Consider the following 18,299-nt stretch of genomic DNA (forward strand, 5'->3'; position numbering starts at 1 on the left):
TCCAGGCACCGTCGGGAAGGAACCAGGCGCTGACTTTGAGGAACAGGAGGCTTGCACCACCAAGCTCTCCGGCGTAGGGTGTCTAGAGAGAAAGCCAGGGTCAGATGGTGCAGCTCGATACCTCCTGGCCACAGCCCTATGAACGGCCGAGGAAGACACCGGCTTCTTCCACACCTCCAACACCGGATCCAGCAAAGCCTCATTAAATGGCAAGAGAGGCTCAGCTGCAGCAGAGGCCGGATGCAATACCTCTGTCAGCAAATTCTGCTTTGCCTCTGCCACCGGCAAAGGCAGGTCCAAAAAGCTCGCTGCCTTCCTCACCACAGCATGAAAGGAAGCAGCCTCCTCCGTATATTCCCCTGGAGATGAAAGGTCCCACTCAGGGGAAGTGTCCAGCCCACTGGCTGTATCCAGACCATGCAGTCCGTCTCCAGAGTCCTCAATCTCTCCCTCCTCTAGGACTCGCTGGTACTCTTGCTCTTCTAAAAGACGGAGAGCACGCCTCCTCGAATGAAGTCTCTCCTCGATACGCGGAGTCGACATGGCCTCCGCCGACGTCGAAGAACGGCGCCGATCTCCAGAAGCATCTGACGCCGCGTCCGGCGCCACAGGCAGCTTCGGCGCCGAGGCAGGAGCCGGAGGACGAGGTCTTGGAGCCGATGGACCAACCGGAGTCACAGGGCAAAATCCTGACTTCGACGGAGGGGCAACCTCCGGGGCCGAAACATCCGAAGCCACCGGAGCGGCCACCGACGCCGGCACCGGCGCCGAGCCCACATTCCCAAAAGGGAGAAAGGGCATAAAGGGTGCCGGCCGAAGAGGCGCAGGATCACCCAACGAAAAGGCCAAGGGCCCCGAAGGACCAGCCGGAGCAGCTCCTGGAGCCATCTGCTGAAAGATGGTATACATCGCATTAAGAAACGCGGTACTATCGGCTCCAGGAGTGGGAAAAGCCGGATACTGGGGTGCCTGGATCGAGGGCGACCCCGACGCCGGCCTCGACGTCTGCGACGCCGGAGAAAACACAAGAGGCTGCACCACCTCAATCACTGACGCCTGACCAGGTGAAGTCGGTGACGCCGGAGAGGGCAACGGCGTCGATGGATGCGGCGTGACCGTGGGGCTGACCTCCCAAGTCCTCCGACGCCGAGCCGAAGGTGACCTCGAATGAGACTCCTTGCTGGAGTGACGTCGTGAGTCTCTACGGCGCCGGGAGTCTCGATGACGCCGGTGAGACCTTGGCGAAGAAGACTTCTTATGATGTTTCTCCTTCTTCTTTGACTTTGCCATGAATAACTTGGCCTCGCGCTCTTTGAGGGCCTTCGGATTCATGTGTTGACATGAATCGCAAGTCGAGACGTCGTGGTCGGAGCTCAAACACCATAGACAGTCGGAGTGAGGATCTGTAACTGACATCTTGCCCCCACACTCTCGACAGGGCTTGAAACCCGACTTCCTCTGAGACATTGTTACCGCAGAGAAGACTACGCAGCAGACAATACACTGTAACCACGAAGGTAACAGTAACTCCCTCGAAGATAACCGTTTCGAATGCACGGAAAAAAGGGAACTGTCATCGGCACGTCGGCGAGGACTTCTTATTGCCTGTATGACGTCAGACGGCGTCGCGTGGGCTAGAGTGACGTCCTCGTCGACGTGCAGAGACTAGTAAGAAGATTTCCGTCAAATGCTGGCGCCATGGGAGTATTCATCAGGTGAGGAATCCACAGGTAGTTGTATCCATCAGAAATGACCAGTCACCCCTGCTCATCTTGCAGACAAGCTCACCATTTCTGATGAATATCGGCACAACCGCAGGCAGGACACCATCAGAATGCAGACTAAGACGTGTCAAAAGATAAAAACAGGACAGCAGGACAGCATTCCTGCATTAATAAGCACCATCCCAACGCTGTTTAAATTCAGGAAAGAGTTGAAGACTCACAGCTTTGAAGGACACTACATCACAATGCATTAAAGTCCACAATCCACCTACCTCCCCCTCTTATTCCATGTGCAGTGCTCTTTTGCCTTGAGGCTAGGTTTGCACTATACAAATATCATACATACATAACCTCAATCTTGCTCTCACAGGTGTTGTATGGTAGTGGGAAAGCAATGGAAGTTAGCTGTTCAGCAGTAGACATCTCCGGGAAGGAACGCTCAGTGGACTGACTTTCTTGACAAGTCTCCTGCAACTGTTAAGTCGGTCCATGAGCTGTGGCTGGTATTTTAGAAACCCTTGCATTGCTGACAGGAGCTGAATGAGTCACATGGCTTTAGCTGTTTGTCTCTTCCTTAATTGTTTTGAGACTAGTGCCAACCTGAGGCCTAAACAGGCATTCACTGCGGAAAAGATCATGAGCAAGGTTTGAGGCTATGCACCAATGGGTTCATTTATTTAGAAGTGCCACCCAAGGACGCTGACATCAGTTCCTTTTTTGTGACTTTCCATGCCAGGAGCACATAGCCATGATGAATTTCTAAAGCCTATTGAATGGTGACCTTCACACTAAAATCAATTTGCAGAGCAGGGAGGATTGAAGGGTGAAGTTGAGAATATGCGGCTACACAGATGTGCTTCCAGATAAGGCGTAACCGAAGTTAAGTGACTCGTTAATCTTAAAAAGACCTTTAGCTGCAGATTCCTTCCATCAGAATAGATACTCAAGCAATACCTCCCCAGAGGAGGGTCTGCAAAACCTTTTCAAACAACAAAGTCCTCCAAAACCAAATGGGCAAAGTGCCAATCATGGCGGACCTGACTGTCCAGGTAATAGTGTTTGGCAAACGTGTGCAGAGACACAACGTTGCTGCCTGACAGATCCAGGACAGACCCCCATGAGCTAAGGCAGTGGTTGCAGTTTTGGCTCAGGTGGAATGCGCATACAAGCCCTCAGTGGCTTGTTTCTTGGCCAGTGTGTAGCAGATCTTTATGCAGAGCACTATCTACCTTCCTTGAGATTGTCAGTTTCTGCACCAACTTCCCTTTATTGGCCATGGTGTATGTCCTAAAAAAAAAAAAAGCTGATTGTTCACCCAGAATTCTTTTGTGTGAACAAGGTAGATCGACATCATTCTATTTGGGTCCGGACAGTGGCGTCTCTGCTCCTATTTATAAGCAGAGCAAAGAAGATAGGCAAAATGATGTTCGAGCCTACAAGGAAAGGAGGCACGTCTCCGGAGTACCAGTTTGTCTGGCCAGAAAGTGGTATAAGAAGGCTGTACAGAGAGTGTCTGCAACTTGCTGACCCTCCTGGCTTATGTGATGGCCACTAGGAAAGCCGTCTTGATAGTTAGTAACCTGAGAGGACAGTTGTGCATTGGCCCAAAAGAGATTTAAATCCCATTGAGGCATGTTGAATAGCCGAGGATGAAACTAATTTTCAAGACCTTTCAGAAACCTAGTCACAGATGGAGGCTGAAACATCAGTATCGTAGCTTGAATATCTTGGACTTGCCTCTCAGAAGGATACTCCTGAAACTGCACAGTGTCCAGAACAGCTTTGATGAAAAAAAACATTTGAGAGAGGGTCAGATGTAACTTTGGCACATTCATAGTGAACATCAGAGACAGTAAGAGGGGTTGCTGTAGTCTGGAGATGGGAGGTAACTGCCTGTGATAAGCCCATCTTTAATAGCTAATCACTGCGATAGGGGACGACTGGAAACCCCAGACCTCTACAGATGTGTTGCAACCACCGCCATCACTTAGAGAACACCCGAGAGGAGCCAGCTGACAAACAAAGTGCTCTTGGCTCACCGTGAACCACAAGTAACGTCAGTTGGATGGCAAAATGGGGTTGTGCAAATACATGCCCTGCAAGTCCAACACTACCATCGATTCTCCCAGGTCCAAGGCAGACAGGACTTGAGCGAGTGTGAGCATTTTGAGTATCTCCTTTTACTGGAAGAGATTGAGAAGGCACAGGTTTAAGATAGAACGAAGGCCTTTGTCCTATTTGGCCACCAGAAAGTAGCCGGAATAGCAACCATGACCTACTTCTGATGCCGGCACTCACTCAATGGCTCCCTTGGCCAAAAGAGCCAACTCTGTTGAAGCAAGGAGAGATGATCCTCTGTCAGCTAGTCGTAAGTGGAATGGATGGAGGGTTAATACCAAAGGAGGGGGAGTAGCCCCTTTGGACAATTTACAAAACCCAATGGTCGCATGTTACTGTCCTCCAGTGGTGCTTGATAAGGCATATCTGCTCCCACAGGATGCTTGTGATGGTAAGAGGACAAACAAGGGATTTGGAGGCGGCAGGTGGTGGTGAACTGGCCTGGCCTCTGGTCACTTGTCCCACGTGGACTTTGGGAACCACATCCTCAGCCACAAAAAGCCATGGTGGCTGGAAGAGTATAAACAGTCGAAAGTCTCTTCCGTGTGCACAAAAGAGCCAGAAGGCAGACTGGGCTTGATGAGGGACCTTGGAGAAACCCACGACCTGGCCATAACTTTGCTAACCTTAAAGCACTCCAATGCAGAGTCTGCCTTCTCACCAAAAAGGGCCATCAAATAGCATGTCCAGGAGCGAGGCTTGGACATCCCCCAAGAGGTCCTCAGCCAGGCGTGGCTGCTAAGGGCCAAAGATGATAAAATCACTCTACCCAGTGAGTCTGTTGTGTCTAATTCACAAGTTCACATCATATGGTGAACTTTCCTGTATGTCTCATGTCAGCAATAGCTTCGGATGGTATGGCTCGGGCCTCCTCTTAGACCATTGGCAGCACTTGCAAAACCAAATCCCAGATCATATGGAAGTATCAGCCCAAGAGGCATGCAGTGTACACCGACCACAGTGCTAGGCTGGCAGAAGAATACACCCTCTTCCCCAAGGCATCCAATCTTTAGGATTCCCTGCCCCGTGGAGTGCCAGGCAATGTGCCAGAATTGAGGTGGAGACGTGTACTACCATGCGCTCTGGGGTGGGGTGCTGGATAAGTAAACTGGGGTCCCCAGGAGCGGGGTGATGGTGGACAACTGTCCTATGTACAGGAACCTCTGTGCAAGGCTTGGACCAGGCCCACGAGTAGGACATCAGTAATAATTTCATTAAATGGGAGTAAGGGTTCAGATGAGGTGACCCTCAGCTGAAGCACCTCTCAAGACAATCGTCTTGTCTGTCACTGAGGACAACTGAAGGTCAAAGTCCTTAGCCGTCCTGCACAACACCACAGTGAATGGGGCTCCGTATCCATATCCATGATAGGAGGAAAGACCAAGTCAGTGTTCGGTGAAAGGTCTAACCCACTGGTATGTGCCGCTTTCTCGTACAGGTTGTGCTCAGTATCGTCCAGGGGAATGCATGTATTGATAAGTGTCTTACAACCACTCCCATTAGCCTCCCTTTCCACGCCTGTCAAATGTAAGAGACACTAACTCCAACCCAGAAGGCATGGTCTCTGCGTGTGCCGAAACCAGCATCGGACGACACCCATCAAGCTCCATGTCAGAGCCAGTTATGGGAAGGACAACACTGTGGGATGCCGGTAATGGAGTGGATGCCGATGAAGGTCTTGGTCTCGCCAGTGGCACTGCTCTGGGTCGAAGGGGTCCAAGTGGCATCAAGAGTGAACTCACCAGCGGAGATCCAGTGTGGCTATCTCTTGAAGCCATGGGACCAGAAAGCACTTAAGAGGGTTTAGGCCACCTAAAAATGAGTTGCATTGCTCCATAGAACTAAGTTAGGCAAGGATCACTCCGGCTCTGGGAAAGGCAGTCAAGAATTTCGACAGGGCAGTCAAAGAATACCTCTTCAACTTCTCTGACTTCTAGGTCCTCTTCTTGTGGTGGGAATTACCAAACTATGTTGAAAGGGATGATGACTGCCAGGAGTGACTCAGCGAGCAGTCCCAGGTTGTTCTGCGCAATCAGTATTTTCAGCATCACTGGGTGGCGAAGAGCTTGAGAGCGCGCTCCCTCAGTGTCTTTGGGTGCCTGGTGGGGCTGGCCTCGCAGGTCTTGGAGTGATGGTGTCAGTAGGTTTCTTTGGGGACATCTGTGGAGCATCAAGAGAGAATTCTCTCAAAAACGAAGTGTAAAAAAAAAAAAAAAAAAGAAAAATAAGTCAAAAAGTGACTAAGGGTAGCTCTTCACAGTTCAATGCTATTTGGCACATAAAGGAAAGAACTGACTCGGGGTGACAGGGTGGAGCCTTTATGGGTACTGCGCACATCACTTCTACTGCAGGCAAACAATGCCACCGACCAGTGCACAGGGGTAATGCTCAAAAACTTCCAGATCCAGCCTGATGCCTGGGGAATATTCTAAGGTAAGTAATCTGTTGCTAGAACTCTATCAGATATTTTGGTCTAGTGGAGTATTGTAAGAATGGGTGAGGCATATGCATTCAGATAGCACTTTGTTTAGTAGTTCTGCAACCTGAGATACAGTTTTTGTTTTATTCTCCAAATTTAAACAACCATATGTAGTCTTGTTGGGTTTAATGTTCCAAGTGAAAACAATATTTTGTTTAAGCAGCCTCTCTACCCCATTCAGTTTCTACATTCAAATGGGCCCTGTAAAGACTAGTCAGAGCTCAGCTGAAAAAAAGGAGAGGGTTGTACATGCTGCTGTGAGTATTTGCACATCAAACTTTGTTTGGTGACTCCTGATTTTACTTGCACGTTATCAATCACATCCCTTTGAAAATACATTTCTTTAAGAAAAATGTCTCCTTTTAGAAAGGACAACTATTTAATGTTTCAATTTGGTCTACACCAAGATAGAAAATATTGCAGAAGTTTTCAAAGACCAAAGAGAACATCCCAGGCATTTAGCAGAATGCTTGGGCTAGTAGGGGAGCAGGATTTGGGCTGGTAACTTCCATCCACATCCCCATCACATGCTTTTAGTCCAAGCTGTAGGTCTATTGATAATTTGTTTTTGCTCTTGTAAATTAGTAGAGTGTGTGATTTACAAGTGTGTCATGGAGATACACAGAGAATGAAATCCTTCATTGCAGTACAGATAGAACACTGACCAAGGGAGCAGTAATGCTGCTGAAGTAGGAAGAGATAAGTTAATCCTCCAAATGACATACACCATACTCGTGCAACCCTTTTCTTTAGGGCAGTGTCTCAAAGGCATCAATTGCAACGACAAAGTTGAGCCATGCAACATCTTTGCATTGTGTCTGAGGTGGTGTCTCCAATCTAAATAAGTAACCCTCCCATGGTCTTAACTGGGCTCACAGCCAAATAAATAAAAGGAAGCATTTAAAATGTTTATATTTTCTCTCATTTTAATGCCTATTTCTTTTGATTTCATCTTGTGTGAAAGGATATATGCTTTATTGTGTCCAGTCTTGTCAGACTACAGACCACAAAACAACATTATTTATTGGCTGAGTGTCAGTGAGAGGCTGTGATAGTTTTTTTGGGACCTCTGACACCCTGTATAATAATTTAGGCTGGCCTTAATAAGTGCTAAAGAAGAACAATTATAGTGGGTCAGTCAGTGGTTTCAAAGGGGCATCATCTAAAAAGTCAACTAATCTGACCACATTTTGCCACACACAGATATTCTTGTGCTTCAGTACAGTTATATTTTCAAAGTGGACATTAAGGAGTAATACTGTCAGAAAGCATACCAATTAAGTGGTTACGTATTTGAGTGCTTCATGGTTTTATACATCAAGTATTTGATCTACCAACATCAGAGCCACAGTACTTCAAAATTCCTCTTTTCCACCACTAATTTTGTTATGTCCTTGGAAAACTAATAAAAGAATGTGGAATTCCAGAGATTGGTTGGGAGGTAGGTATCCAGTCGACCTAGGGCAGAGTTATTTAAGGCCTCCAGGAATTCCATTAACAAAGGACAAGAGAATTTTGGGGGCACCATAGAGTCAATAAGACATTCTTATGATCAGTGAAAAGAAACTGTAAAACCCATGCTCACATTTTTGGGCACCTTATGAGTGCAAGGATAGGTCCACAGTTTTTGAATTTTTTTTTAATATCTCTTTATCGACTTTTCTTGGGTTCAACACATATAAAACCTGTATACCAAACATCATACATCCTCTTGCACACATCGTAAACCTATGAAACTCTTCTTAACAGCAACAATCTAATCTAAATATCCATATAACCGGTCTGCCCAATCCATGGTCCTTTTCCACCCATTCGTCCCCACAGCTTCCATGGAAATTGCAATACATCACATTGAAATGCCCCCCCCCCCTCCCATTTCTCAAGCTGGGTAGTAGAAATCCACAGAGCCGTTTAGTTGCCTGGCACCCCACCCCCCTCTTGAGGTCACCCTTCTGTTTCTTGCAATGGATCAGTGGTGTGTTAGCTTGGGTCTATAGATTCCAAAAGCAGGTGTGTCATTGCGCCCAAGGCCAGCAGGACCTCCTGGGTTCTCATCTTTCCTGGTCCTCCTCCTAAATGCCTCTTCCGCTCCTACCCATTCCAGCAGATCTTTCTCACACAATTCCCTAGTAGGGGTCCGCAGACCCAACCAGTGTATTGCTATGTATATTTTCACCACCATGAGGCCCAGTAAAAGCATATCACCCGAAGAGCTTCTTTTATGGGTTCTCCAGGAGAAGCCCCAACAAACACTTATTAACAGGGGATGTCCCACACAGTCACTTTCTTCAGTCGAGTCAAAATTTCTTGCCAATAGGATATCAATGGTGGACAATGCCATACCATATGCATAAAGTCTGCCACCATGGCTCCACATCTAGGGCATCGCTGCTCTCTCAAGGGGTATATGAAGTAAAGATGCTTGGGGGATAGGTGGATCATGTGGACTACATTATATTGAATCAGCTTAAATCTAGCACTCAACACTACTCTGTGGACCCCTGCATGTATCTTGGACCAGTACCCTGGGGTAGCAGGTTTGTCACTTAATTGTTGCCATGTTCCCTCTATGTGCAATGGCTTTACTCGTCTGAGCAAAGTGCGTAGGTAGGTCCATATAGTTAAGAGCACCAGGCCGCTAAAGATTGTAGTTTTAAAATAAGACCTGTGAAGGGCACTGTTAAAAACAATTCTTCATACTAGTAGGGTTCAGGGACCTATCCTCTGCCTCCAATGATTACTCCCATTTTACAATCCTTTGTTTACCAGTCACTGAAAATCTGTTTCTCAGTTACTTTGAACACTATCTAGACATGAATGATAGGCAATCACTTTATGGCACTGATTTATTTTTTTGATGTGGGTTGCAGGGGACTATGAGGACATTAACTTGAATAAAACTGCAGTAATTATGTAATAGTTATGGGATGGCAGGGAACGTGGTATTACAAATTCTGTCCTTTACTACAGTTCAAGAAGCAAAGAAAATTCCAGAAATATGTTAAACGGTGTATTCAGAACATTGAATACGTCCGATTTACCCTTCGTTGTTTACTGTGTAATTCAGCTATTCAAAGGTTAGAGAACCAAATCATACTACAATTCAGGAACTTTCTCATCAGAAACAAATTTCAGCAAGAGATCTTAACCTATTGTTTTAGCTAGTCACTGATGGATGACAGGAATACCTTCTGCAAATTATTGTACAGAGAATCACAGGGATCACACAGGACAAAAATGTAAATAAAAAATAAGAGATAATGCCCTATATAGCAAATATCATCAAGATAAAGGCAACACCACTTACTGCATATGTGCACAATTCTGTGGCTCTCTGGCAAGCCATTCATCTCTAGGTGTACAGATTTATATGCATCCACATGAGTATCGGTCACCTGTGCATGTACTATACACCTTTGATTCCCAGTGAGAATGTGGATGTTAATGTCGATTCCGCATTACATTTACCTAGATATTGTTTTCTTTCTTAATTTTACTTGCACCTATTGGGGAGAAATACCAGCCCCATGCTCTTCCCTCAAATACCCATTCTCTCCTCTTTCCGCACTCCAGTAGCAAGATAATCTTAATATATATTGATCCTTGCTACAACATGTCCTAAAACAGCTAGTCACTATGGAAAGGCTAAAGATGATCATAAGAAAAAATAACTTTTAAAGTCTAGTATAAGATAAAAAAACATCTGCACAATCAACTAACTTGTTAAGATAACTTTTTTAATCTACAGTCATAAACCCTCAGGAACAAATGAGACATTAAGCACACAGCACTTACTGCCATACGCTCAGCTGTGAGCCACTCTTCCTCCTCAGGGTTTCCATGTCTGTGGGTGTAGTATGAGACGCTAGATATCACTTTATTGACTTCATTTAGTGCATTCATTTTACCGTTAAAAGAAGAAATTTGTAACAATCTGCAACAAACATTAAAGAGTTCAATTAAAAAGAAAAACTAACCAGACACAGTCACTGCTTTGCTAGGCAACGAAATGGGGAGTAATTCTTACCTAAGAATCATTTTCAATCTAAATATTTCTAAACTTTTAACTGTTTCTTCTTGTCCTGGGACTCTAGATGCTAAGTTCTTCAACGATTTGATTATCATAGAAAGAGCATCATTCTTCGCTTCATTCTTTGCTTCTTTTTTCAGTTCATCATCTGTTAAATTTTCTAGAAATTGTGGAACCATTTCTACAATTGGAACAAAGTACTTCTTCACTGTATGCAGCGTCAGAAAATCATAACATTGTCCAAAAGGTCTATAAAAGGGAAAATAAAGTAATGTAAGTGAAACAAGTTATCACACTGTACTGACCAATTTATAAAGCATTCAATTATATTAGGAAGTATCAACTTAAAAAGGGGTGTTTTCAAGTCACAGTTATGGCGAATACATGCAGCAAAGAATCAGTAATTTACCACAAATGCTCAAATACTATATCACCACATCTTTAAAAAAAATCATTTTGGGGGCCTGAACATGATATGAAGTCGATAGTTCTCACCATGTCCACAGAGATATTTTAGACTTGAACCTAAGCTTCTGGCACTCTGTGCAAACAGTGAATACTGCAGAATGGGCCGATGTGGAGTAACGGGGCTTGGGAGCTGCTGCAGAATGAGAGGCGGCCAGGACACAGGACAATATCACACGGCAAAGGTGGACCATAACTCAAATGACAGTCAATACTGTTTGAGTAGATCTGTGTACCTTAACTGTTGAGACTACTATAAGGCTATGAGAACACTCACCTTTAAATATATCATTTGCTGTACCACCTTGAATAAGAAGGGTAATTCATAGATTACGACAACAAGATTTGAAAAAATTATCGCATTTTTGTTTTTACAAAAAATAAAATATATATCTTGCATTATATGCAATAGAATAGAACAATCAAATAAAACAATCATTCACTGGAGAAGTCTGACACATACAGCACCACAAAGATGAACCACACATAAATTAGCTAACGTGTGATAGAAAACACTCCATGCCCTGATCTCTTAAGGCTTATTACAAACCTTCACCACGCATTCCTTCACATTAAGGCAATGGCCTAACCCTCCATCCACTCCAGGGGACTGAAAGACCGATTCAACTTTTCTGGGGTGGGAACAAGATGTGATGCCGGGGTGAGCTGCCTACTACACCGTATTTTTGCCCATTCCAGTAATCCCTGCAGGTGGCTTACGGGTGTTTACCTAAAATCTTCCTCCAGTGAACAGAAAGACCACTAGACACAAGGGAACAAAAATTCTGAAAAAAAGGAGTGTGGCAACTCACCCAGGCATCATGGCATGCATCTGTAACAAACTTCCAGAAAACGGTGAGAGCTACAAAATGCCTACCACCTTATCTTCCCCACTTATCCCAATATAATTGTTTCCCCACTTGTGTGGCTGGGCCTAGCATGTGACATAGTATGCTCCAAAACGCAATGTGGAGAAATCAGCAACAGGGGTTGCTCCAGTGTTTGGCCCCAGGCTCTATGACCGCACACAGGCAACTTCCAAACCAAAACATTTCTGAAAAGTAGACATCCGGGGGGTCCAGGGTGGGGTATTGTGAAAATTCCACAGCATTTTCTGACCCACAATGCTGTGAAATCTCAAACTTTGACTAAAATCACACATTAAAAGTGGACTATAAATGGTGCAATTTTACCCTATTTTCCCCCAAAATAAAAAAAAACTATATTTTGGCTATTTTCCAAGTCCCCTCCAAGGGATCCACAAACCCTGGGTACTTTTGGAATTCCAAGGAGGTTGGATAAAAAGCTGCAAATTTGGCGAGGGTACCTTATGTGGAAATAAATTATTGAGGCCTGAGCATGACCTACCACAAGTAACTAAAAAAAAGCACTTAGCATTCTAGGGAGAAAAGAAAAAAGGTTTAATTAACTGCATGCTGTCCTTAAGGAATGCTTTTGGGACAACTACTGGTGGTGCAGGGAAGAAGTAAATGTATTGGCACAGAGGCTCTAGAATGATACCACAGACAATTGGCCTACCCAGTAGACTCCGCATCATCGTGTATACCTTTGGCAGTTTATAAATCACTGGGATACACAAATGTCTTCTGTTCAGAAAATTATGTTTATTTTTATTTAGAAATCATACGTGTTCTTTACAACAACCCCAGCGCCCATTTTTGCAGCTAATACCTACCTCATTGTCTTTCTAAGTGATTGGATAGCTAAATTCTCACTCCTGAGCATATTGAAGTGTATGCATCTTCTTTCTTTGCTTAAGGAAACAATATCTTTGAGAACCATTCTTTCAAATGCTATTACCTCCACAGGCATCAAATTAGAGTGTGGTGTGAAAGTGGTGGAACTGCCATAATATTTTGTCCAGTCTGAGGGTGGCTCATACACAAGTAATGATTCAGCCTATTTTCTGAAGAATGTTTGCATTCCTACATATTTTTTTATTAAAGCTTTTTATAATTTGACTTCAACCACACAGCAAACAAATACAAGGGGGGAGAGGGCACCCCCAGCCAAAATTAAATCATACTCCAAAGTACATCAGAGTTCAACACCAGCTAAAAGTTGCAACACACACAAACAAAACTACAGAGAACAAGTGAGTAAAGTTCCAATCAAATTAAATGCAGAGACAATATGGGCCAGCAGAACTAATAAATAGTTTACCATAATTTAAACCATATAATAAGGTTAATAACCAATTCATCATATGGCCAAGTGCCAAACTCATACCAGCACAAAACCAATACAGTGCAATAAATCCTACATAGGTTTGATCTCAGTTGCATTCCTGAGCTCAAACTAAGGCAGCTATAGTGCTTGAAAAAAATCCCCCAGTTTCACAAACCTGTACCTCTCCCACCTTAACTAGAAGGGATCATGAAATATGCCCGACAGTTGCAAATTCCTCTGTACAGGTGTATACCAATTGAGCATACCGATACCAGCCTTCTTCCTCCCACCAGCCCAGTTTATAAAAACTGCCATATCTTAAACCAGAGTTTTTTTGTTTTTTTTTACAGTAACTGGGTTCAACCATTTTCAGCAAACCACCCTTGACATCTTCCTCAGTTAAAAGCTCAAAGATAAACGGCACATATTCTCCCGTTCCACGGCCCCCACTATTCCTTTCTAGGAGTGAGTGCAGATATTGAAAGGCCACAGCAAGTCGATACTGCTTAAGATTAGGGAGAGCTCACCCTCCTCTTTCTCTAAGCAAAAACAAAAATCTCTTTGCCCTCCTTTTTTTACCATAAGACCAGATAAATCTAGAATATCAGGCATTCATTGCTTTAAACCAAGAGTTATCCAAACTTCAGCGGGACGGTACAAAAGAGATACATAATTGTCAATAAGAAAAGCATTGTAACAATACTACACCGACCCACAATCAATAGGTGAAGTTTATCCTAGCTACAGAAATCTCTTTCAGCTTTCACAACAATTAGGGCAACATTAGTCCTAACAACCTGATCTAGTTTCGCACTAATGCAGACCCCCGAAACAGATCGCCCGTTTGACCACACGTGGAACATGGGTTGCAATCTGACTGTTCACCACCAATTGCGTTTTATTGCTGTTCAATAAGTAACCCGTCAACTTGACAAACTTGGCTTCCTCCTCCTCGATTATGCCCAGTACAATGTCCAGATTTGCAGTAACAACTGCTGTTTCATTTGCATAAGCAAAATGAGCTACTGGGCTTGCCAAGGTCTCTGAGATCTCAAAGTCAGCGCCAGAGAAGTCTGTGGACTTTGAGGATGAGGAGACACTGTAGGGCTGATCTCCCACGCCGTGTGGCACCATCTCAGAGGAGACTGAGACCGATCTCTGGACAAACGACGTCGAGATTCATGCTGTCGGCGTCACTTCTTATGTGACCTTGAGGATCTATGCGATGTTGTCCCTTTGCCTTTGATCTTCGGCGACCTCTCTGCTCCGTCTTAGCTTTTGCCAAGAAAAGCTTAGCCTCTCTCTCTCTTTCAAGGCCTTCGGGTCATCCGCTGGCAGGACACACACCCTTCCATGTCGTGATCTGAGCTCCGGCACCACAGCAATTTTCATGCTGCATGTGACCCCCGCACACTCTACAAGGCTTAAATCCCGATTATTTCTGTGGAGACATTGTAGCGCTCTACAACAATTCCCTCGAAACAGTAAATAAGAGGTAGGAAAAAACGTTAGCGTTGAAGGTGTGGAAAAAAGAGAACAGACGTCAGCACGCCGGCAAAGACTTCTTATGGCTCAGATGACGTCACACGGAGTCGCATGAAGAGGCGTGCAATTGTGATGTCCTCGCCAACGTTAGGAGCTAGTAAGAAAATTTTCACAGAATGCTGGCGCATTGGGAGAATTCATAGGGTGAGGAATCCACAGGTAGTTGTATCCATCAGATACCTATTTTCACGGGGAGAGGGTGTTGCCTCCCTCTTCCACAGGAAATCCTTTCTTCTGCCTTCCCCTGCCTGAACTGGTCAAGAAGCAGGAGGGCAGAAACCAGTCTGTGGGGTGGCAGCAGTGCAGGATGTCCGGAAAACCCCAAAAGGCTGGTAGGAGCACTACTAGGGGTCCTCTAAGGAGCTCCCAGAGTGCATGGAATCATACAACCAATACTGGCAACGGTATTGGGGTTCGAATCAGACATGTTTGATACCATTATGTAGCTAAACACAGGTACTGGTGACCTGTGTCCAGTACATGGCTAAAATGGCTTCTCCGCACCTACAAAGTCCAGTGCAATGGAATTGGAGTTCGCAAGGGCACCTCTCCTTATGCAGGGGTGCCCTCACACACACACAGGTAACTGCACCCTGCCCTATAGACTAGGAGGGCCTACATTAGAGTTGACTTACAGTGACCTGTAGAGAAAGGGTGCATGCATCTTTTCAAGAAGGCTGCAATGGCAAGCCTGCAGACACATTTTGCATGGGATCCCATGGGTGGCACAATACATGCTGAAGCCCATGGGGAACTCCTGGTGCCCTAATGCCCTGGGTAACTAAGTACCATATATTAGACACTTCTATGGGGGCACCAATATGTCAATTGTGGGGCGTGCAAAGTCCCAGGCAACCAAATTTAGAGGGAAGAGCACAATCACTGGTTAGCAGGATCCCAGTGAAAACAGCCAAAGCATACTGACAGTAGGCAAAAAGTGGGGGTAACCATGCCAATAAGAGTGTACTTTCCTACACACTCATCCTCTTTTTGTGAAGTTTGTTTCCCTTTCCAAACAGGCTCATCTATTTCTATTGTAATCCACTGTAAAATGTTCAGACTACAACGGGATTGCGGTTGGTGTTCACCCAGTCTCCTCTGTAAAATTAGGCTCAATTTCTTTTTCCTTTTTTGATATCTAGTGTTGAGGGTATTTATTTATTTACGGTTATTTTGTCGATACAAGATTTTTTTAAAAATGTTTTGAATCGTCTGGTGTGCAGGTTATATGCTGTGGGCTTCCTCTGATTTGACAAGACTCCACGCACGCTCAATGTAATTTCAACCCATCTGACCCACTGAAAGCAATAAGTACATCCTGTATTCACTTAATGACAGGAGAAGCCCATTTTCAGGTAACCTCTGATATTTTTAATCAAGGACCGACTGGTTTTATTTCAGTTGGACCACCAATTCCGCTGACCAGAGGAACTAATGTGCCCCCTCCCCCAAACATTTTCCTCTTGGCCCTCAAACGTAGCTGTGGCCCACACATTTATACATGGTATGGGAGCACTTCTTTAGTATTTAATGAGCCGCTGTAAAGAACTCGATTGGCAATGCATGTGGATCTTTGATTTGATACAGGCCTTTCTTTATCCTACATATTTAATTTTTAACTGCATGTAGGGCAAAGTCAGAGCAACCCGATAGGGCACCCTGGTAACGTCAATCAATAACGTTTCACTTCATACCTTAAAAGTACACATTATTCATCATAATCAATCACAATTTAAGTCACAACAGAACTCATTTGAAAAAAAACAATTGCCCATGTCAAAATAAACTTTTGGATGCTTAGGTTATTCGCACTTGGTTAAAAAACATCTACATCATCAATGTTTTACAGTTATATATTGCCCCAGCAAGCAATTCATTAATATGACCTGAGCTTCATGTTTCACATTAAGATTGGCCTAAAACCTTTGCTTGCTTAAGCTAAATACTAAGAAGAATTCGGATCACTGAGTACACAACAAATTCACTCAGGGGTATCCCAAAGTTCAACTAGCTTCAGTCTCCTGGACAAGCTGTAAATAAACTTCAACCAAGGTACCTTTATGGCATAATCAAGCCTTAGTAGTTCACGCAGACAATTTCTATAGACAAGCAATTCAGTTGTTGACCAAATGCATACCGAAAACAGGAGAGGTTTCAGCTGAACAAGATCAGATACACAATTAATACCTAAATCATAGTGCAACAGAATGAGTGGTGTGCTAGTAGGAACAGCCGGCAGGGCCCTGAAGACTATTTTTTTTCTGACATTGCCAACTTCTGTGAACCGGTGTATCCCCAAATTTCGGCACCAAAAGTTGCTGCAACTCAGGGCCTTGGTGCAATACACCTCTAGAGCTGGAGAAATGGAACGAGTAAATGCCACTTTATGAAAACAGAGAATTGCATTATGTAAAGAAATGGCTCCCTGTTGCAGTTACCCCCCACTTTTTGCCTGATACTGATGCTGACTTGACTGAGAAGAGTGCTGGGACCCTGCTAACCAGGCCCCAGCACCAGTGTTCCTTCACCTAAAATGTACCATTGTATCCACAATTGGCACACCCTGGCATTCAGATAAGTCCCTTGTAACTGGTACTTCTAGTACCAAGGGCCCTGATGCCAAGGAAGGTCTCTAAGGGCTGCAGCATGTCTTATGCCACCCTAGAGACCCCTCACTCAGCACAGACACACTGCTTACAAGCCTGTGTGTGCTGGTGAGAACAAAATGAGTAAGTCGACATGGCACTCCCCTCAGGGTGCCATGCCAGCCTCTCACTGCCTATGCAGTATAGGTAAGACACCCCTCTAGCAGGCCTTACAGCCCTAAGGCAGGGTGCACTATACCATAGGTGAGGGTACCAGTGCATGAGCATGGTACCCCTACAGTGTCTAAACAAAACCTTAGACATTGTAAGTGCAGGGTAGCCATAAGAGTATATGGTCTGGGAGTCTGTCAAACACGAACTCCACAGCACCATAATGGCTACACTGAAAACTGGGAAGTTTGGTATCAAACTTCTCAGCACAATAAATGCACACTGATGCCAGTGTACATTTTGTTGTAAAATACACCACAGAGGGCACCTTAGAGGTGCCCCCTGAAACTTAACCAACTATCTGTGTAGGCTGACTGGTTCCAGCAGCCTGCCACACTAGAGACATGTTGCTGGCCCCATGGGGAGAGTGCCTTTGTCACTCTGAGGCCAGTAACAAAGCCTGCACTGGGTGGAGATGCTAACACCTCCCCCAGGCAGGAGCTGTGACACCTGGCGGTGAGCCTCAAAGGCTCACCCCTTTGTCACAGCCCAGCAGGGCACTCCAGCTTAGTGGAGTTGCCCGCCCCCTCCGGCCACGGCCCCCACTTTTGGCGGCAAGGCTGGAGGGAACAAAGAAAGCAACAAGGAGGAGTCACTGGCCAGTCAGGACAGCCCCTAAGGTGTCCTGAGCTGAAGTGACTCTAACTTTTAGAAATCCTCCATCTTCCCCCAATAGGGTTAGGACTGTGACCCCCTCCCCTTGGGAGGAGGCACAAAGAGGGTGTACCCACCCTCAGGGCTAGTAGCCATTGGCTACTAACCCCCCAGACCTAAACACGCCCTTAAATTTAGTATTTAAGGGCTACCCTGAACCCTAGAAAATTAGATTCCTGCAACTACAAGAAGAAGGACTGCCCAGCTGAAAACCCCCTGCAGCGGAAGACCAGAAGACGACAACTGCCTTGGCTCCAGAAACTCACCGGCCTGTCTCC

The 18,299-nt window shown here is 45.1% G+C and overlaps 1 protein-coding gene across 4 annotated transcripts in view; it reads right to left on the bottom strand.

Annotated features, from left to right (window-relative positions):
• The window catches only part of USP9X (ubiquitin specific peptidase 9 X-linked), a 1,493,361-nt gene that overhangs the window by 1,176,680 nt on the left and 298,382 nt on the right, over positions 1-18,299 (bottom strand). For all 4 annotated transcript variants that reach the window (XM_069204214.1, XM_069204212.1, XM_069204215.1 and 1 more), the window contains exons 8-9: positions 10,349-10,600; positions 10,117-10,255 (exon numbers count right to left, since the gene is read on the bottom strand). In XM_069204214.1, the coding sequence (XP_069060315.1) occupies positions 10,117-10,255; positions 10,349-10,600 (391 nt within the window). The remainder of the gene's footprint in view (positions 1-10,116; positions 10,256-10,348; positions 10,601-18,299) is intronic.

The sequence above is a fragment of the Pleurodeles waltl genome, chromosome 8 (genome assembly GCF_031143425.1).
Source record: "Pleurodeles waltl isolate 20211129_DDA chromosome 8, aPleWal1.hap1.20221129, whole genome shotgun sequence".
NCBI lineage: Eukaryota > Metazoa > Chordata > Amphibia > Caudata > Salamandridae > Pleurodeles > Pleurodeles waltl.